This window comes from Lipotes vexillifer, unplaced genomic scaffold (assembly GCF_000442215.2).
Source record: "Lipotes vexillifer unplaced genomic scaffold, Lipotes_vexillifer_v1.1 scaffold138, whole genome shotgun sequence".
Classification (NCBI taxonomy): domain Eukaryota; kingdom Metazoa; phylum Chordata; class Mammalia; order Artiodactyla; family Lipotidae; genus Lipotes; species Lipotes vexillifer.
In genome coordinates this window covers 1,058,080-1,081,318 of record NW_006797971.1, presented here as the reverse complement: position 1 = coordinate 1,081,318, position 23,239 = coordinate 1,058,080, and the positions used below count along the sequence as shown (strand labels likewise).

The 23,239-nt window shown below is 35.6% G+C and overlaps 1 protein-coding gene across 4 annotated transcripts in view; it reads right to left on the bottom strand.

Annotated features, from left to right (window-relative positions):
• ERBB4 (erb-b2 receptor tyrosine kinase 4) overlaps positions 1-23,239 on the bottom strand; it is a 1,128,925-nt gene that overhangs the window by 330,690 nt on the left and 774,996 nt on the right. For all 4 annotated transcript variants that reach the window (XM_007470009.1, XM_007470010.1, XM_007470012.1 and 1 more), the window contains exon 5: positions 11,348-11,413. In XM_007470009.1, the coding sequence (XP_007470071.1) occupies positions 11,348-11,413 (66 nt within the window). The remainder of the gene's footprint in view (positions 1-11,347; positions 11,414-23,239) is intronic.

The following is a 23,239-nucleotide window of genomic DNA, read 5'->3' as shown; positions in this document are numbered from 1 at the left end:
ATTATATTGACCCTAATTATGTGCAAAGCATTTTGATACTGTCTTTTCTATTCTATTGTAATCTGGTTTGTTTTATTCTAATCTATTCTATTTCAATAAAAATTTAATGTTGGTCAGGGTCCACAGAAATGACTTTACAATCCACTAACGAGTTGAAACCAGTGATTGGAGAGCAGTATTCTATTGTATGGACAAAGGTCAAAACAGAAAATTAGGGAACTAATCTTAGTGCTTCTTTTATATATGTGCAGCAAATTGGCCTTCTAATGAATTCAGGAACGTAAAGCCACTGGACGTGAAATTTTCTTTTTCTGAGGTTTTATGATCCCAGAGGCTATGGAAAATCATTGCACAACAGTGCCTGCCATAGTGCTTTCCCTCCAGAGTTGCACCACTGAGAATGGTGATTCCCAGAAGTTTGTGTTTTATATTCCCAACGTCACAATGAAAATTTGGGGTAGTTAAGTCTGATTTTGTCCTACATGGCAGTGTGTTAAACTGTGGGCCAGTATAAAACAACATTTGGGATTCTCTTTGAGTAAAATTTTTATAGAAAATAATATATCTATAGATATTTAAAGCTTTTATGTATTATTAATATATCACTAAAAATTATCATCTCTCTGATATAGACAAAACTTTGGACATCCCCGAAAATTACAAAAAGAATCATAATAAAAAGAGTATAATTTTTTGTTGTTCCTTCCTTTTTTAAAATTCTGAAATTACATAAGCAATACATGTTTTTAGAGAAATATGTCACTATAAATATGCAAAATTTTAAAAATATTTTCTTACCACATCAATAACCAATGTCAATTTTGGGGTGTCTATATGCTGCCCTCCCTGTTACAGCTCCATGGTAGTGTGACAGTTAAAAGAGCATAAAATACACATCCATAAGTAATTCACTGGGTGTATATCCAAAAGAACTGAAAGCAGGGTCTAGAAGAGATTTGTATATTCATGTTCACAGAAGCACTATTCACTATAGCCAAGAGATGGAAGCAACCCTAAGGTCTATCATCAGATGAATGAATAAACAAAATGTGATAAATATAAAAAATAATAATAATAATTCAAGACAGTAACTGCGATTGCTTCTCTCTGTATATTTTTAATCCTCACAAGGAATTATCATTCTTTTTAACTTTGACAATCTAATTATGAAAATAATTAGTTTTTAAAAAAAAATTATGTAATTGTTTATAAGTGAAGAAAAACATTTTTTACAAATTTCTTGTGAAAATTTTTAATTCTCTTAAATTTTATTAAAATACTTTGTTTTAAAAATACAAAATACTCTAATGTAATTAAAATAATCTTTTTCTTCTTTAAAATTTCTACCTTTTATGTCATGTTTAAAAAAAAAAGACGCAGATGTAGAGAATAGACTTGAGGACATGGGGAGAGGGAAGGGTAAGCTGGGACGAAGTGAGAGAGTGGCACTGACATATATACACTACCAAATGTAAAATAGATAGCTAGTAGGAAGCAGCTGCATAGCACAGGGAGATCAGCTCTGGGCTTTGTGACCACCTAGAGAGGTGGGATAGGGAGGGTGGGAGGGAGACGCAAGAGGGAGGGGATATGAGGATATATGTATAGGTATAGCTGATTCACTCTGTTATACAGCAGAAACTAACACAACATTGTAAAGCAATTATACTCCAATAAAGATGTTAAAAAAATAAAAAATAAAATGACAAGTCAAGCTTTAATGGTGATAAAGGGGAAAAAAAAGTCATCATGTCTTAGCTTTTACCTACATTTTTCTAGTACTTTCAGTTATTTCATGCTTTTTTAACTTTTCATCTACAATCTATTTCATGCTTTTGTAACTTTTCGTCTACAATCTATTTCATGCTTTTTAAACTTTTAGTCTACAATCCATCTATAATCTATAGTCTTTCTGATGCCTTTTAAACTTTTAATGTACAATTCATCTTATGTTTTGTTTTACGGTGGGGATCTAACTTTATTTTTTCCATACTGTGAACCATTTGTTCTAACACTATTTATTGAATAATCTATACATTTGCCACTAAAAAATGTTAACTTTATAAAAACCAAATTACCATATAGACTTTAGATTCTATCCGAACTTTCTATTACATTCCATTGAGCCAATTCCATTCTGAACTAATACCATACTGCTTTAATACTTATTACTTTTTAACATTTTAATACTTGGGGAGTGTCCTTCCATATAGCTATTCCTTTTAAAGGTCTGGCTATTTTATTAAATGTATTTTCCAGGAATACTTTAGATTATTTTTGTTCAATTAAAAACAAAATGAAACGTTGGGAATTGATTGAAGATGGTTAAATGCATAGCTTAATTTTAGAACAACTGACATTTTCATCATTTGAGTCTTCTCATCTTGCATTGTGGTAATTCTTCATTCATTTAAGTTTTGTTATGTCTTGGTAAAATACTGTGGTTTGATTTTTATTTTAAATTATCTTTAATTACCTGTAAGTGTCAGAGTCTGTCTTTCTGTCTCTCACCTCCACCCCTCCCCTAGTCAATGAAATTAAATACACCTTACATACATGCAACATACTCATTGTATAGAAAAATAATCTCCCTGGGCTTCCCTGGTGGCGCAGTGGTTGAGAGTCTGCCTGCCAATGCAGGGGACGCGGGTTCGTGCCCCGGTCCGGGAGGATCCCGCATGCCGCGGAGCGGCTGGGCCCGTGGGCCGTGGCCGCTGGGCCTGCGCATCCGGAGCCTGTGCTCCGCCACGGGAGAGGCCACAACAGTGAGAGGCCCGCGTACCGCAAAAAAAAAAAGAAGAAAAATAATCTCCCTGGGTAACAGTTATTTGAGTTCAAGAAGTATTTAAATCAGAACAAAACCTGAGTTATTCTTAGAGTCATAATGCTCTATCGTCTCCATTAAAACAAACTTCATGGGCAAAAGGACGTTGGATAAACCAAAAATAACCATTATCAGTGAGGTAGTAACATGTGAAAATTATGTTTCCGGTTTATCTTTTATAACTTCATCATGAATTAATACAGTGACTATTTCTCTTGGAAATATCTATGTTAATGGACAGAAGCATCCATGATACCATTATAAACTGTCAAATTTAATCCATAAAATTGATATTGGCTTGAGAAATGGAGTATGTCTGATATTTAGGAAATTCACATTTATGCTAATATAATGAGTAAAAATGTTACTTGACATAAGCACAATTGACGAGTATCCAGTATCCCCTTCTTTTCTTCCTCATCACCATGCCAGTTACTTAATTCTTCCTCCAGCTGAACCAATTAAGTCAATAAATAGATGATACATCTCAGATTAATGCAAAACAGAACTCTAAGGATATTTTTCTCCAGGCTTGTGCAACTCCCTAACCATGAGAGTGGTATGTAAGTGCTTGCTTTTCTGAGAATAACATCTCACACTTTTTTCCACTCCTGTAGCAAACAGTGAGTATGAGTGTTCTGTTCATCAAATGACACTCTCATATCACATGTAGATAATTTTGAACTCTTCTATAGTCAAAGATAGTATTATAATGACAGTCAACTCTTTTGCTGCAAAACATTCAGAATAAATTATCATTACTACCATAATAACAAAATTCTTCTAATCGTAATATTTTCAGATATTTCTGACTTTTCTTCTCAATGTGCTCTCAATAATCCTTCGAATGTGTAGTACTCACTCTCTGATATCACTGCTAGGTTACCTACTTCTACCCAACCCACAGTTTGCACTCCTATGGTGTAAGTGCCTGACATTAAGCTTTTGATTGTCAAGGCATCCATTTCAAAGACATCCATCTCAAATATACATATTGCCAGCTGTATGACACAGCTGCTAGTAAAACACCTAGAAAAGAAGCCAGACTGCCCCCACTCATGAAGTTCCCCTTTCAGAAAGCTCTAGGTAACCTAGATAACTAATGTTTTAAGTGACCCCGCTTTTTCCATTCCCACACCTGAATTCCTGCTCTTATATTTTAAATTTGCCAATAAAGAGTGAATCTGTGAAACCCTAGGTACCCCACTCTCAACTCTAATACAGGAAGAGCCCCAGGTTCATACTTTGTCATTCTCTCTACCAGTGACCTCGCCGTGTAGCCATTGAACCTGCCATACCTCCAAGACCTGTGAGTGACAACCCTTGCTTTTTCAAAGTTCCCTGATGGTTGTTGCTGAGGTGTGTCTTGAAATCATAATAAGAACCACAAGGACTCATCCAGCAACAATGTTGACTCTGGTCCAGAAAATGTCTGTGGGTACTCCCCTCAAGTAGTAGGGGGCCAGGTGAGTGCCTCAGGCATTCCTAGTAGACAGCATCACTATCAATAGGCTAAAACTGCCACAAAACAATTCTCCCAAACTATCTGTACATAAATCTGTGTCTATGACTATGCCTGTATCATCTATATCTATGGCTAATAAACATGCACATGCATACACACGCAAATATCCTAACCAGGCAGAAAAGCAAGAACAAAAATCATCTTTTTCAAACTTTTCATTTTGTAGATGAGGGAACTTAGGGAAACTGAAGTCCTTGAAACTGAGTTAGTTTAAAGCTAGGACTACATCTCTCTTGATGCCCTCAGTTCAGTATTCTTTTTGACCTTTTCAAACACCCCTCGGCTTTGTCTTGTACCAGAGCATTTCCAGAGAACAGGCACAATTTTATATACTTTCTTTATACCCCTTGAGCCTTTAGCATAGCATTAGATGATATTTCCTGAATCACATTAAACAGTATTTTACAGAGCATTTCAAATAACTGTATCTCCTATAGTTAAAATGAACATCCCTTTCTTTAAATCTGAGAAAGATCATCAAATTACAACAAATATTATCAACTTATATCAAAATGAACAGCATATTAGGAGAGATTTTTCTCTCATTTTCCACAAGGATATTTTTGAGTCACTTTTGGAAATGTTTTAGATGGGCATAATTTTAGAAATGTATGCAAATAATGAGTCTATCATAGTGCTTCCCTTAATTTTACAATATCTCCAGAAACTACAAATCCAAAAAAAGGGAAGAAAAAGGAAATAATTGAAATCAATAAGAAGGCTTATGGACATGCACAGTTATTAGTAAAATACAAAGGTTTTAATTAAAGATGTTGGCTTTTAACAAAGGCTTGCTGTTATCCTGATTCATCGAGCCTGCTGGCTCAGCGCTTTCTCTTTTCCCCATTAGCTCCCACTTGCTTTTCTCTGCTCTAATTGGATATTTACTACATTGGCACCTTCTTTTTAAACAGGGTTTGTTCCACAAAGATTGTAAATACGATTACACTTTAGCAAACTGTATCTGTATGCATGTATGTAAGTATAATTAGTATATTATTTTCATAATTTGTCATTTTGGTTTTGCAATCTATAGGAAACTTTTGGAAATTTCATGGAAAAAAGTATAATTTAGTTTTGAGTTGCTACATTTTCTCGCTGAAATTTTGAGGAACAAAAATATATAATTATTTTCTTAGGTTTTAATATTCACTTCAAAGAAGTTCCAGATATATTTTAGAATGAATAAAAGCAGATATAGATATAGATATATAGATATTTCTAAACTTTGCTCTAGAACTGAATAGAATCCATAAGCCAGACCAAGTTTTTTTTTCCTTTTATGAAACTGAAATTTTTAATATATTGCAACTACTGAAAGTAATTTTCTGTGTGCACAAGCATAATAAATTAATGAGAAAAATGCTAAATAATTTCTAATTTTTTCCTAGCATGTTCTATAATGTCTGTATAGAAACAGTAAATAACATAAAGTGTTGTTTGGAACAAGATTTTACTTTGCCAATATAGTAGTACCCTCCATTCACAATTATCTACAACAGAACAAATACACTGCTTGTATTAATTTCAATGCTACTTTATTTTTAATTTAAAAAAAAGATTTTGAGATAACCTAGCTAGGAAGAATACTTTAGAAGTAAAGGGTAAATTCCCCAGAAGTTTTCTTTTTGTTAAAATAATGCCTTAGGGCTTCCCTGGTGGCGCAGTGGTTGAGAGTCCGCCTGCCGATGCAGGGGACACGGGTTCGTGTCCCGGTCTGGGAAGATCCCACATGCCGCGCAGCGGCTGGGCCCGTGAGCCATGGCCGCTGAGCCTGCGCGTCCGGAGTCTGTGCTCCGCAACGGGAGAGGCCACAGCAGTGAGAGGCCCGCATACAGCAAAAAAAAAAAATGATAATAATAATGCCTTAGCTTCAATGAATTTAATGAACATTTCAGTGGTCAGAAGACATCTGTTTACTCCAGTAATTGAAACATGCATTTCCTCATTAATTTATCTTTTTTGGTGTGACATTTTGATTTAAGAGACAAATAATTTTTTAACCTATTGTCAAGTGCACTTTATTTTTCAATTAGTTTCTAAGCAAGAAATGTTACTTATAAAGCAACTAGAAGACTGAAGAATAGATTGAGTGGTAATCAGCTGAGAAAATTTTAGTTATACAACCAGCAGTTAAAGACAATTATAACTACTTTAATACACAATGTGTAAGGTTGGGGGAATCAAACTGTAATATTTTGATACAAGCTCCCCTCATCCTCTAAAACGCAGTTCCTAACTGAGATGACAAAAGGAGCGTGTAAAATGAAACAACTACCCAGGATGATAATAGGAGGCTGGAGAAAGCTGGCCTGATATTGTGCTTAAAGATAAAAAAGGATATGCAGCATCTATTTTATACGAGATGTGTGCTTCATATATCTTGCAGGGACAGAGATAACTTCTTTCCTTTAATCATTATTATTTATTTCTTAAAGCTCAGTCTCTCTCACACCTAAACCTACGAGCTCAAACCTTAGGACTCAGTTCTTATGAATAGAGAGAGTTGTCATTCTTACCAGTAAGCCTGCTAAATAATACTACTATAAGCTTCAGACTTCACACAGCAGATAGGTTTGTCTCCCCTGACATGAGTACATTAATCCACTGAATCAATTTACTTAAGCTGTGCTGTGGAGCAATGCGGACACAATTTAACTGAGCTTAAAAGCACTTTCAAGTTTGAGTCACGGCTCCATGTATAATGCAGGCCCACAGTATTCCTTCATAAGTTCTATTATGACCTTTTGCAACTATGTGAGAAATATTTCTGTTAGGTTTATAGGGTCATGATGCTCTATCATCAAAAAGGATTTACAAAGAATGAATTTAAGTTATTTTAGGAAGTCAAACTCATGAGTAAAACAGTAAGAAGGGAACAGCTGGCTAGATTCTACCAGCACAATGAACTTGCTTTAATATTTATAAAATTCTTTGGGTTGTCTAAGTTTGTTTGTTTGTTTGTTTTTTTAGGAGTTTGTTTAGAAAAACATTTTAATTTTTGGATCATTTTAGAAAAAAACATTTTAAAAATAGCTGCTGGCTCCAGAGTTTACAGTCTGAACATTATGAACTGCTATAGAGGAAAATGATACACTTAACATTATTCAACATGCAATCAAAGCTAACTGTAGCAACCAGTACACAGAAGAAGCTGCAACATGTTACCAAATTTTACTAAAAATTTATAAAGTTTGTATGGTTATGCATGGTGAACTGTTGACCATAGCATTGGGAAGAAAAATTTTCCTCTACCCTTCTAGATTCTTCTGGCTGGCCTACGAATTATATTGACATGAATCAGATTAAAAGGAGAAAATCAAACAAAAGTTGAGTAACATGTATACATGGGAGAAATCCAACAAAACTGAATAACTCGCCAAAATGGCTGAAACTCTCACCTTAACTACATCTTCAGCTAAAGACAAAAGAGGATGTTGGGCAAAGTGGTTTGGGACTTCAAAGGGGATGAAGCCAACTGACATGGAGAGAGAAAAGCAAAGGTTTGGTACACAGATGTTTGCGGGGCTATGCAAAGACACTGGGACTCAGAGAGGAATATAAACAAACAGCCTTTGCTAAGTTCCCCCTCATCTACCACATCTAGTTCACACTATAGTTACCTGTGGTGATAGCTCCCTCCCTGGAACAGGTCCTCTAACTACACTCTTTTAGGCAGTTAGGAGGAGTGTTCCTTCTGAGTCTTTCAAGCCTTAAAAATAATCAGCTTAAATTAATCTTCATGCCAAAGAGACACATATTAGGGTGTCAAATTTTGATCCCCTGCAATAGTAAGCTGTCAATTTATTTATGCTCTCTTTCCATTTCACGAAATCTATTAAAAACAAAACACAAAACTTCTTCCTCATTTCTTCTTTTTAAAACTTCTGACCCCGACAGACCTGCTCTCAAGCTTACCATCGTTGTCACCAGCATTTTTCGTTTCCCATATCTCTGTTCAGAGATGTTTTCATTCTGATCATCACTCTTTGCTTCATTTTACCCTAGCAAGTCATTCATTATCATGGACTTGTTCTCCTAGAACCTGAAGCATTTGTCTTTATGGTGACTCCTCACCGTTTAGTGACACAGAGGATCATTCCTGGCATACTTGCTTTTTTAGGAGGAAACACCTGTGGGAGGATGTCAGCACTGATATAATGTGGTGAATGAAATGTATTCTTAATGTCAGTTTCCTTAGCTAAGGTGTGGCGCTTCTAAATATTTTACCTTTCTTCCCTAATATATGCAAAATCTCCAAGAGTAATTATCCATAAAAATAAGGAAATACTTGGCAAATCATGAAGTTGAATACCTCCAGAGAAGCCCTCAGTGAAGTGAACTTATTTCAGTCATAAGGAAAGACATCATTTGTAAGTAATGATATAAGATCATGTCTTTCAGATACTAAAATGTACTTTTTGTATGGTCAGTCAACAAAAAAAGCAGAATATTTTCAAAAACTTGCCCAGACTGTTTTCTGATTTTTAAAAAGTTCAATCAGGGTTCAGAGATAAGTGCATCTGAAGTGGGCCTAAGGGTAATATATTTTAACTAACAGAAGGGCTATCAGCAATGTAAAGGAAGCCTGGAAAATTTACATTTCTTTGGAAAAAGGTTTAATCATGGATGTTACATCTCCATGGACTCTCTGGAGGTCTAATATCTCTATGGAATCTCTCATGAGGTCTAATTCTCAAAATTTCTGATCATATTTCTAAAATTCAGGTCTTACAATAAGTGCATCTTTGAGTACTTCCAAAATACAATTTGCCTCTGGATGTTGGACTTTTTAAATATGGATATGTAATTTACCTTTCAAGTATCTCAAACAAGGAGAGAGAGAACAGGAGCAAATGTCAAGGGCAAGGAGCCTCCACTTCACTCCAGGGTTTTTGCTTTTTTATTCCCCAGCCATCTATGTCAGTAGCCTTCACAGGTGGAACTGGCCTGCAGGAGTTTTGCTCCACATCCATTCATTGTTTTAAGTTGGATTAAGTTTCCTAAAGTATCTACTTTATCTTATTATAACATTAGCTATTATTTATTAGGCCCTTACTATATGCCAAAACATTTTTAAGCATTTCAACCACATTATTGTATTGAATTTGATTACAAAATAGCAGCCCTCTGAGGTAAGTGTAATATCTCCATTTTATAGATATGGTAACTGAGGTTTAGAAAAATTAAATCACTTTCTCATGATAGAAAGTGGAAACAGCTGAGATTTGTATCATCTGGCTGATTATAAATCCAGTGGCCTTGCCCACTAAACTGCTATGCAATATTGTATACAGGAAACAGTACTATCCTTAGATTCAGGACACTTATGTTAAAATCCCAGGTATCAGCTGTGTAAATTTAACAGCTCCCACAATCATTTCCTCAGCTTACATTTCCCCAATTGTGAAATGAGGCTAATGAAAACTGTCCTCTTAAACTAATAGGAATATTGTGAAAATAAATTTTAAAATGGAAATGTTTTATAAACCATAAAGATCCATGCAAATGAATACTACTCTAAAATTTGGATTTGCACATAGCAGATACAAGTAAATGTTTACTGAATTTAAATTTGCTAGACTCTGTGGAATAGGCATGGTGACCATTAAGCCAATTTTATGTTATTATAGTAAGCTTAATTTCTATGCTGGAAAATTAGGTGAATTTAACGACTGCATGGCTGATGATTTGATAGCATGAGCTATGGCTTGATGACTTTCTTAGTCAAGACTTCCTCCCAGCCCCACTTGGTGGCAAGAAGCAAAAGTAATTTCAATGTACTAGAACATTGTGTTTCTTAAGGTTCCTAACAAAAAAAAATGCATTTGGACCTCAGGAAGACCAGAGAAGCAGGAAGTAAAAACTGTCAAAAACTGTTACTCTCTCTCTCCAATTCTCCTTTGCCTCTGCATGGCTGATTTATCCTTCTGTGTCATGAAGGACTGGTTATTTCTGCTTCTCATTAATACACATTTTCTCTAATATCATAGTGAATGCATTTCACACAGTAATCTAATCTTACTTTAGAATCCTACTTAAAATTCTTGTCAAAACATTGTTGCCATAAACATTGTTTCTATTAAATAAGTTAATTTAAGTCTACACTTTAATCCAACAGTATAACAGATGTCCACAATATCTAATATTTGTATGTTCAAATTTTTAATATTTTCTATGTCTTCTATACTAAAAAAAGAAATACATTTCAAATAGCCTCCACATTGTTTTCCATTTATTATTTCAGCTGTTATTATAGCAGGAAGAAAAGTCTTTACCATTTAAATAGAGCATTTTGTATTTCCTTTTTAAAGAAAACATTTATCCTTAAGATTAGTGAAAGTTCAGTGCTGATTTAAGTATCAGATGACTTTAAGAATGCTGAAAACATTAGATATTTGTCTTTATGTTCAGTATACTTTGTTTTTAAACGTCTTAGCAGTGATTATCATCCCTCATACTTATTTTAATGACTAATACAAGAAACAATATACACTAAGGGTGAGATACATTTTGTGATTTAATAGTGAATCTATATTTATAATTCACATAGTTTATATCTCTGTACCTAGAATAGAGAGAGGGTACACAGTACACTCTTCCTTTCTTTTTTCTTTCTCCAGTGAATGACTTTTGATGTAACTATTTGGGAAAAGTACTGAGATATTCAGTTAACCTGAAATTCAGTTAATTATCATTTTGTATACATTTGGTTTTCCTACTTCCTCTGATGTACAGACTCTGAAGTCATGGTTAATAGCAACACATTTGTGTTTCTATCATTAATCCAGAATCCACAAAGAAATATAGGAAACAACTACATATTTCATTTAATTTGAAAGCATTGAGATTAGGCAGTTTACTTATATAGAATCAATCTACCACAAGGAGGCAAAAGCTCATTTTCATGTTTCTGATAACCAGAAGCATGAAAAGCATCAATTATTAAAATTACTTGACAATTTCAAGGCTATGTCTTTTCACTGTTGAACACTTACAAGTCTGACAATGATTTTCTGTGGGTCCCCAGCATCGGCCATTGCAGGACTTATGGCAACGTCCACCTGTAGAACAGCAAAAAGCACATGTGTATTATAATCTTTCACTCTGACTAGGAGTTAAGACCTCAAAGAAAACATTCTTGCCCCTTTATGAGGATTTTTATGTCACACTAGAGTTGAAACATAGCTCATAAAATGCCCATTTAAGTAGCAAAATCTGAATGTCAAATACATGTGAAACAGAAATACAATCTCTTGATATTCAAAAGCCTCTCATCATTTTATAAGAAAAGGAAATACATGAATCTGTAAATGTTCCTACATAGTCAGAAGTAAATATTTACATGAAATCAGTTTCACTTCAACTATTGAATATTTTTATTCTATTGATCTATCCTACTTGATATAATTTCAAAAGTTCAGGGCTTACTGATAGCAACAGATGTTAAGGATTAAATCAATAGTTAAAAAAGAAGTTGAAGTCTACGAAAACAAGAATATATTACAAACATGATAAACCGTCAGAAAAAAAGGTTTTATATATAATTTAGATTATCTTTTTCTTGTCAAAGGTCTATTGTGTCTTTTAAAAATTTTTTATTGAAATATAGTTGATTGACAATGTTAGTTTCAGGTGTACAGCAAAGAGATTCAGTTATACAAATATATGTATATATATACATATGTATGTATATATATATATATATATATATATATTCTTTTTTTACATTCTCTTCCATTATAGGTTGTTACAAGATATTGAGTACAGTTCCCTGCACTATACAGTAGGTCTTTGTTGGATATCTATTTTATATACAGTAGTATGTATATTTTAATCCCAAACTCCTAATTTATCCCTCCCCCTCTTTCCCCTTGGGTAACCGTAAGTTTGCACTGTCTTTTTAAAAATTTCTTTATTGAAGTATACTTGATGTACAATATTAATAAGTTCCAGGTGTACATCACAATGATTCACAATTTTTAAAGGTTATATTCCATTTATAGTTATGACATAATATTAGCTATATTCCTGAGGAGGAGGTCATTAAGAGGTTGTGACTGCCAGTTGACCTGTGAGCTGAACCCAGGCAATCAGAGGCTTCTCACCCCCTCCCTTGTCCTTGAAATGTATGTCCCTCCAACTAATCCCATGCTAGCAGCTGTTTCAAGGACATAGCCTTGAGAGAGTAGGTGTTGCTGAGACCATCTGGACTGAATAAGTGACTGAATTTAGTTAGGACCTCTATACAAACTTTTAAGACTCTGGCAGGTGGATGCTGAGATCTACTCACGTTGCTGTTGCCCAAGACAAATCTCATAAATAAGTTCCCTTGCGTATTAAACCTGTTGCCTACTAATCTGGAGTGGGCTGCCTCTTTCTTCTGTCTCTCCTCATCCTTTAGGTACAGGGGCCAATTTGCAAACCAACATCTTTATATAAGTATTTCAAGCATTTAAAACAGCTAATTTTTTAGAAAGCTTAATTTCAATTATTTTATATCCTCTTCTAAAAATTTTATTGATGCTACTTTCATTATCAAATATCAGCCTTTATTTCCTATAGTCTCATTTTCCTTTTAACGATGATGCTACTATGGGTATTTGCCTCAGCAAATAGAGTTGTCCCACAGAGAAATTCCCTACAATCTTAACAAAAGAATATTAGCTAGAAGAAATCATGTTTAATGACTTTCTTTGAAGTTTGCAGCTGAATTTCAATAGGCTCACTCCAAATTTTTGTGAGTACAAGGATATGGAATGGGCTCATTTTTAGAGAAAAGTGGACATGAAAATCTATCAAAGACTAAAGTTTTCTATAACAAAGTTCTTATTAAACCTTTTCTGTTAATTTTCTAATGTAAATTGTGAACGAGTACATGCCTATTCAAGTTGTTTATTTTAAAATAGTTAACTTCACTGTAAAAATTATGGAATAAGGTTATATCAAAAGTTTCCATCTTTCCTTGACCCAGTTTTGTTTGTTTGTGGTACCGTTGTGGCCTCTCCCGTTGCGGAGCACAGGCTCCGGACGCACAGGCTCAGTGGCCATGGCTCACGGGCCCAGCCGCTCCGTGGCATGTGGGATCCTCCTGGACCGGGGCACGAACCTGTGTCCCCTGCATCAGCAGGCGGACTCTCAACCACTGCGCCACCAGGAGAGCCCCCCTTGACCCCGTTTTTAACTCTTCCTCTTGGAAGTTCTTACAACTTGGGCAGCATTTTTTTTGTTGTCTTAGTCTCTCCTGAGACTTGACTGAATGAACCTAGTAGGTTAAATGCTTTCACAGTTAAGGGACAGATTCAGCAGACACCCTTTCTCAGGCTAAACCTCAGACCATCCTACTGGTCTACTCTTCTGCAAGTGAACAGTAATATTTCCAAGTTAATATAACACTTAAGCTCAGTCCCAGCCACCCTCTTAAAAGCATCTAGATCCTGGCCTCAATGGGGTTTATTTAAAGCAATTCTGTTTGTGAAGCACTGAGGCTGACATCACAAGCGTATAATATCCTGTCACTCTGCCATCTGTTTATTTAGATCCAAACACATTATAACTACATAATGCAAACTCATTCTAGCTGACAGGAAAAGGACTCCATCTGGCTTGAACAATATAACTTTAATCAGTGATAATGACAATTATTATTAAAAACCTACTGGAGTTCTTTTGTATAAAGCTAATAAATCTAAATTGATTTATACCAGAGGAAATTAGAAAGGACTGTGAGACAAAATGGAAAGCAGTGCAAACTTTTTCTGAGTACAAACTTTTTATGAGAAAGTAGCTAATGTTAATGTGTTTCTTTAGGTGTGTTAAAATCCTTTAAATTGACCCATTAAGTACTCTGTTAATTGAAGATATCTGAAGCAGAGGACGATCTACCATTTAATCTATGACTTCTCTAATTGGGTTTGGGCCTAATAAAATATTTAGCTTTATTTATGGTTGCCAAACAACTATCTGTAGCTGTTAACAAAAAATGCTAAGTAACATTAGACATTTTAAAACTTCAATGATCCCCTTTAATTGGATTACATATTTTTGTTTTACCTTCTTATTCTTGCAGTTTCAATTTACCATCTCAAGACCTACTCTCATATCTAATAGAAAAAGAAATATTACTAGACATTTTGTTTACAATTCTTGCCAAAGTATCATAGCAAGACCCACCTAGTTGGGCACAAGTTAAATAGTGCCCGCACAAACACAGAACACTTAAATAATTTAACCGTGTCTAAATGCTGTGAAGAGATTTCATTTGTTAGTTTCCATTTTTCATTTATATAAAAGTAGAAATATCAATTATGTCTATAACAGGAAATCAACAACTGTTTCTTCTCTGGGATTTTACTCAAACTTATATTCCCTCCACCCCTTTTGAAAACCAAAAGGAGGTGATTGCTTGGCCCACACACTTCAGAGTTCTGTCATGACAAGTGTGCTGGAGGACTGTGAATTGAATGTGCCTCCGTTAATGGCTGCTCCTTCTGGCCTGCCCTTCATTTCACTGTCTCTAGGACTTTGAGGTTTTTGGAATCTGCTCAGGCACTCAGTTCAGTTTTAGGCTTCAAAACTGTGTGATACATGGCACTTGGGCTAACACTATTTTCACTGAATTGTTGCAATTAACTAAATGTCAAGGTATCTGACCAAGATCTCTGCCTACAACGATGTATTTCTGAATTAATGCATTTTTCACACTTTCACACCTGCAACCTTGGTTTGATTCTTGCAGACAATTGAATAGTGTAGGTTTTTTTTTTTTTTTTCTGGCGGTACACGGGACTCTCACTGTTGTGGCCTCTCCCGTTGCAGAGCACAGGCTCCGGATGAGCAGGCTCAGCGGCCATGGCTCACGGGCCCAGCCGCTCCGCGGCACATGGGATCTTCCTGGACCAGGGCACGAACCCATGTCCCCTGCATCAGCAGGCGGACTCTCAACAACTGCGCCACCAGGGAAGCCCTGAATAGTGTAGTTTTAATGGGCTACAATGTTTAATATTTTTAAAAATCTGGTTTTAGCGTTTTGTTCCCAACATTTCTGCTGCACAAAAGGGTTTCCTTAGCAATTATTAATCTCGAATTGGAAAAAAAATTCTACGAACTTTTTTTCTTACTTTCCTTCCATCCATCTATCCATAAGTATTTCTTGAGTACCATCTGTATCTGTGTATCAGGAACTATGTTACATATCGGAGTTAAGCTGAAACAGACATGGTTACTATTCTAAGAGAATTCAGAATTAATTCAGCATTATTCTGAAGGGAAAAGGTTTTGACTACTCTATATATAATGTTCACCCTCCATGTGTTTAATGAAAGAAGGTGATAAATCTGAATTTTCAACAGTCCCCTAGCTTAGGAAGGAAGAGTTGGACAAAGCCAGGTTGAGCTGGACTGTTTCCAATTTAATGCCTGGTAGCTCCAAAGTCTACTGTATTCCTTATATGTGATTTATCTATGTGACATCTAAAATGAGATCTACCCAGACATTTCAGTGGAGAGGATAAACATGGCCTCTGAAGGGTCCCTTGTGCATCTCCTAACAGGAAGGGAAATATTTTAACTATGGCTCAATAGATATCTTACTGGGAACTTTCTTCCGGTCCTCCGTTCTCGGGTGTGCAGTACCTCAGGAGGCCTGATTTCACAGGGAAAAGAGACTGTATATGTAAATAATTTTTAGTGTCACTTAGCTTTATAACCTACTTCTCTAGTAGAGTGTTTTTTAAAATGAGGACAGGAAAAAGAGGAATTAGTCAGATACTAGCCTATGTAAATGGGAGAAACATTTTGGCGCACTGAGAGTTTGCCAATGCTGTCCAAATTTGCTTATTTCCATGTTTCAATCTACTACATCATTCTTTTTCATTATTTATTGTGATAATTCTTTTAAAACTATTTGAGAAAATACACCACTTAAAAATAAGAATCTGACATTTCCATTCAGCTTAGTGATAGCATAGTTATTTAAATTAATATTTCTACCTCCTGTCAATCTGACCCAATTGAAGATCTTAACTGTAGAATAAAACAAAAATTTAAACAAATATTTGTCACCTTAACAGCTAATTTTAAAAAATAAGTGCTGATTATTGCATATAAGCATTATTTCAATTCACAGGCAATCGCCTCTGAAAATGCATTATTCATCATAGAAGTTAGCAAACATAGCTAAGTTCATCTTTTATGCTTGTCCAGCAGATGTTACTAAAAATGTAGCTCTTGTATTTTTTTTAAGGAGCTAGAGTCCCTGAGCCACTTTGATAATTTTAAGAGTCATAAAATCATGCTGGAAGTTTTGCTTTTATTTGGAACTGCCTGACAGCAGAGATGGGATTTAATATGTACCTCTGTACTGCTTTCTGCAAGTAATATGCCAGGACAGTTGAAGAGTTACAAAATATAAAGTCACTGACAACCATAACTGATTATATCCTCAAACTGCCTCTAGTTAAAGGTGATGAAGTTACATCCCTGGATCTTCTTTCAGTTTTTTTAAAAGCTGGCATTCTTGACCTCTTAACACTACATTTACTGGGGAAGAGTGAGAGAACAGTATCTTTTTTATGACCATGAATTTTAAAAAAGGGAAGTGGAACATTTTTGAAAGTCTACACTAAACCAGCTCCTGTTCTTGGCCAGACAATAAAAAGATGAATAAGTCAGTGTTCTGCCCTCAAGGAGCTTTCAAGGACCAGGAAATAGGCAGAAATATAGGCAAATAATTACAATAATCAAAACATAGGCATGCATAAAGTAGAGAAAAAAGATTAAAAAAAAAAAAAACGCTCTCCAGAGAGGATGGGCATTTCAAATGGGCTTGGATATCTTGTTTGCCCCGTAGAGAAGGGGAGGGAAGAAAAGTTCCAGGCTGAAAGATTAACCTAAGCAACAACACAGAGGCATTGGATGAGCACAACTCTTTGGGACCATAATGAATACTTTATGGTCCCTTGAGCAGTTTGCACAGAAACAGCTGTTGAAGTATGGGCTTACAAAGTGTCTTGAAAGTCTTGGTTGGTGTTTACTCTGTACAGGTATTATGGTGTAGGTCAAGGTTTTTGAGCTTTGAATTGATGTGGTTTGACCTGCAAGGTAGAAGAGGGTGTCAGGGTATGCTTCCTAAAAGTTAGTGTTGACACTTGAGTACCTTGTGCAAAATGCTGATTTTATAGTCTGCAATGAGGTATAGGAATCCATATTTATAAAAAGCAATCCCAGGGATTCTAATGATAATGTTTCCAAGACAACAAAGCATATATAAAAAAAATAATGGTTTGGCATATAATTCCAAACTCTATTAACATTATGGCCATATTTTGTGACAATTAGATCTGATCAGATGCTTGTTGACCAAACGTACAGAATTAAACAGTGTAAAAATCTAGCAGTCTCATTTCTCAGTATTTACTCTGACTTGTGAATATATTTCCATCAATTTGCATTTTCTTTTCCCCCAGGAGTCCTAGAAAATACATAGTTTTTATTTTCAATTTTAAATTATTATGAATCACCCATATGATAGTAAAGTCACAACATGATTCCAGCAAATGATATATTAGTAGGGTTAATAATATTAATGTAAAGTGGAATTGTTTTTTTTTTATCAGATGTTAAATTTCCCTTATTCTTACCTGACAGTTCTCATTGTTATGTGTTTATTCATCCTCACACTTTTGTCCTGTAAATTGAGCTTACATTTTCTTCTAGTCTTAATTCAATCTTCCTATATTATCTATGATTTGAAAGTGAATTATTGAATGGAAACTTTACTGTTATACATTTTGCTGTTCAGAAAAAAGATGGGCAGGATTTTCACTAACTAGAAAGACGAATTTAAAAATTAAAAATATATATATGTGGAATTTTTCATCTAGCAGTAAATTAAATCAGGAATTAGTTGTTTAAAATGTTTTACTAATCACTGTATTTAAAAAGAAATAAGTAATATCAACCTCATTGTTATTCATTTCAAGAAATCTAAAGCCAAAGGATTGAGAGGAGCATATATGATCATGTGATCAAGATTAGTTTTGGACAGAAGGGTGAAATATATCAAGTTTAGTCTGCAGCACTTCTATCCACCCTTTCCTCAAAGGCTCAGCAACCTAGGACTAATCTGTGACTGCCAGAGCACACAGTATCTCCAAGCCCAGTACCACTTCAGATAGGATTATAGAGAAATAGCTGATAGACTAACAGTTAATGTGGAACACAGAATTGTGCAAAAGTTTGAAAGTACTGAGCCTACTGAGTAAATTTTCATTTCTTCTGAGGCCTTCTGTAAACACAAATCAATCTAGAGTAGATATGATAATAGCAGAAACCCCAGGTACAAAACCTATAAGAGTGCCATTTTTCAGACTTCCCTGGTGGTGCAGCGGTTAAAAATCCACCTGCCAATGTAGGGACACAGGTTCGATCCCTGGTCCAGGAAGATTCCACATTCCACAGAGCAACTAAGCCCATGTGCCACAACTACTGAGCCTGTGTTCTAGAGCCCACAAGCCACAGCTACTGAGCTCGCGTGCCACAACTACTGAAGTCCGCGCGCCTAGAGCCATGCTCCGCAGCAAGAGAAGCCACCACAATGAGAAGCCCGTGCACTGCAACGAAGAGTAGCCCCCGCTCGCCGCAACTAGGAAAGCCCATGCACAGCACTGAAGACCCAACGCAGCAAAAAATAAAATAAAATAAAATAAAATAATAAATTAATTAAATAAAAGAGTGCCATTTTCAAAACCTCTTAAATCATACATAAGGGTAAACAGGTACTCTATTAACATGCTGAGTTTCGATGTTTCTACCTATAGATTCAAGGAGAACGGCGAGATCTACACAAATTTCAGTGTCAAAAAGAAATTTGATGATGACCTATTTAAAACTTAAAATTGTTACTTATCGCTTACATCTATAGCCTCATGTGATCATGAGAGTGACTGATAGAAATGACATTAACATACTAAAGGATTTGTATTTCTCATTGAATATAAAGATCTGATATAATGCTGTCTATATTACTATTCCATACCTTCTATACTTCTCCCAGCATACCTTCAAACTCCTGAAAGCTAACAGAGACAAACTTCAAAGAGAATAGCAAAGGGGCCAAATACTTTTGTAAAAGTCATACTATCAGCAAAACAATTTGACTCAAATTATAAGAAAAAAATTAAATGTTTTTCCTGAAAAACTGGAAGATTTCATATTTGATACTGTCAAACATTTCTTTCAAATCAAGCAATTAGAAAGCATTAATTATCACTGTTCATAGCTGTGAGCACAGAGTAGAATATAGGAATTCCACCCACTGAGGAACATAATTACCTCCAATCAATGTCAAATGTATTTCTAAAACATATAAATAAGAGGTATGAACAGATGGGGGAACCTTACCAGCAGACTTAATATATTAAGACCTGTCTGCTGTCTGCAACCTACTACAGTGATAAGAATAGGTAGATTTATGAGCACTTATGATGAACCAGCCAGGGCCACCAAAAACAGCCAAGAGCATACTTCAGAGTGTAGTCTATCTAGATGATACTCCCTTGAAGGTCTGCAGTGTACAGCCCGTTCAGCCTTATGTGGTGGCAGCCCTTTCAGGAACATTCTAAGAATTTTAGGTATATTAACTCAAATACCCTAATAGGCTGATACTCTCCAAAATTTATATGTCCAGCCCAGACCATGTGCAAACAGGTTTATACTTCGAACTGTCTATGAAATATCAATATCTGTATGATTAGCAGGCCTTTAAATATTTACATGTCCAAAAATTAATCCCTGATCTTCCCACCCCACCAAAAAAATTATCTCTGTAAAGCCTTCTCCGTCTCAGTCAATGGCAGCACAATCCTTCCAGAGGCTCATGTTAGACAGTTTGAAGTCATTCTCAGCAACCCTTTTTCTCTCACATCCCAGATCCAAATTCATTAGCATATCCAGTTGACCCTAACTTCAAAATATATCTAGTGTCCAGTAATTTCCCACCACCTCCACCACTAAGCCACTGTCATCTCTTGCTTGGATTAATGAAATAACCTCCTAACTTGTGTCCTAGTTTCCACTCTGGATCCTTTACAATCTCTTCTCAATATATTAGCCAGTGTGATGTTCTTAGACTAGCTCAAATCCCAATAACTTCCTGTCTCTCTCAGACTAACAGCCAAAGTCCCTTACAATGGTCTTCAAGACACTAGAATACTTGGTTCTCTCCTTCTTGCCTCCATAACCTTAACTCCTGGCTCACTCCTCTCACTCTCACTCCTGCTGTTTCTAGGACATAAACTAGGTGCATGACCCACTTAGGGTCCCTTCTGTTTTACTTCCCTGGACCTCTCTTTCTCTGATAGCTTGCAGTCAGATGGTTCACCTGCTTTCTTGCTTTTCTTAGATGCCACTTCTCAGTGAGGTCTTCTCTTACCCACACCATTTGCATTAAATATTTCAGATGGATTTGCTAGATTTTATTTCTAACACATGTTCAAATTAAAGTGCTATAAAATGAAAAGTGTAAAAGAAGAAAATAAATATCATGCATAAATTTTGCACTTCGGTGTTTTTCATTTTTTTGAAGTATATGTAATTGTTTTAAAGTTAATATAATACTCTATATAGTTTTGTAATGTTCTATTTTCACTCTATATTTTATCCTGTACAGTTTCAAGTGATGTTAAATAAATGTGATTATTTTTTGGGCGGATTTACCTCCCATCATACAGACAAACTAAAATTCAATTAACTTTTTTGCTTAATGGAATACTTAGGAGATGCAGGAGATCAATACATTTTTTTTTTTTTTTTTTTTTTTTGCGGTACGCGGGCCTCTCACTGTTTGCGGAGCACAGGCTCCAGACGCACAGGCTCAGCGGCCATGACGCACTGGCCTAGTCGCTCCGCGGCATGTGGGATCTTCCCAGACCGGGGCACGAACTGTGTCCCCTGCATCGGCAGGCGGACTCTCAACCGCTGCGCCACCAGGGAAACCCAATACATATTTTTTAAATGAAAATACACATTAAGAAAATATCACTAATTTCATGTCATATTTTAAAGATTTAAAGGTCATGGAGGGACAATTTGGATATCAGAAAGAACTTGACTATGTCTTTCTTTATATACTTCTGGAAAACATTGATGGAATCTGGAACGGACGTTTGGATCTGTAGATGACTGGCACATGTATCAGAACATTTGATTAAAGGATTGATGGGGCTTCCCTGGGGGAGCAGTGGTTGGAAGTCTGCCTGCCTGCCACGGAGAAGCTGGGCCCGTGAGCCATGGCCGCTGAGCCTGCCCGTCCGGAGCCTGTGCTCCACAACGGGAGAGGCCACAACGGTGAAGGGCCCACGTACCGCAAAAAAAAAAAAAAAGGTTGATGTCCTGGAAGGCTTAGATTGATCTACTGGTTCTAGTGGTGTGTCAAAGGCCTCTCTACATATCTATCATATTTGACCTTTTAATCACTGAGTTGGATAAAATAATGAAATATGCTTACCATTTTTGAAAATGACACAAATCTGGACGAAGCAGTGCTTGCTCATACACAGGATAACGGTTCAGATTTTAAAAGCACTTGGTAGGCAAAATGAGTCAAAAGTAACAGCAAGAAATTTAAAAGAATCAGTGTAAAATTCCTGCATTTATGGTTTTAAATCAGTATTTCATGTGAATATCAACAGACAGATATACACATAACACAGAGTCTATCTGGCATGGGACAGGTAAGAATTTCAATTCTCACTCTGTTACTGTGTCATTCCTTAGTCAGATTAGTTAACTTCTCTATTTTTTTTTTAAGTGTTCATCTTATACATGGAGGCTTACACTATGTTGCATCATCCAATCTAGACATCATCATCAGCAACATCATCAACCTTACCACATCATCTACCATTTATTGAGCACTTTCTATGTTCTAACTAGTAGACTAAGGGCTTTCCACATATATCTCATTTAATTTACACAATAACATTATAAATACTATTATTTGTTCCATTTTATAGGTAAGAAAAGAGAAAGCAGCCTTTAAATGGAAAAAGAGACTACTCCCTTTACAGCATGTCAGAACATTTTATACTTAGCATATTTGCTTGTCAAAAGTTTTTGTTCCTGCCCATTTTTAAATTTCTAACTGACATTTACTTTGCTTCTATTATTTTTTTATTAAGGTTCAACTAGAAATGGGGCTAAAATAAGTGTCAATTAAATATAAAAACATTTTAGCAACTGGCAGTTATAATTGTAATAGGAAATTATACCCCCGGTTGAGAGAAGATAAAATATTTAAAAATACTATTATTTAAAAATACTGTGCATACACAACCAATTTACAATTTTGTCATTTACTGCTCTAAGAGTTCATATATATGCTGGTAAATGCAGAAAACATAAGCTTTGATATCACTTTTATCTGCATTCAGTTTTAGTTATTTACAATTAGTGGGACCTTAGGCAACAAACTGTACCTAAAAGCTGACTTTCCTCATTTATAAAATACAGATGATGATACTTACTATATATGTTAGGAGGGATTAAGTGGAATGGCATATGCAAAGTGCCTGGCCCATCATAAGCTTCAATCAATGTTAGTTCCATTTTCCCTCCCTCACAACGCTGTATATAAAAACATAAAGAAAAACAAAGTGAGACAAAGAGATGGAGACAGTCAGCAGAGGTGACACGGTAGACAAATGAAGTAACCTGGAGACAGAAGTGTTTATGCAGAGTTGAAATGATCACTAAGGTACCACAGTCAAGCTATAGGAAAGAGGGAGGATGTGACATCTTAGGAACTTTGACAGGCTCAGCAGACAGGGACAGTGGGTTTCAGAGGTCTCTGCATGCTTCAGCAAAGTTTGAGAGGTCATAGTCTCAGCAGGA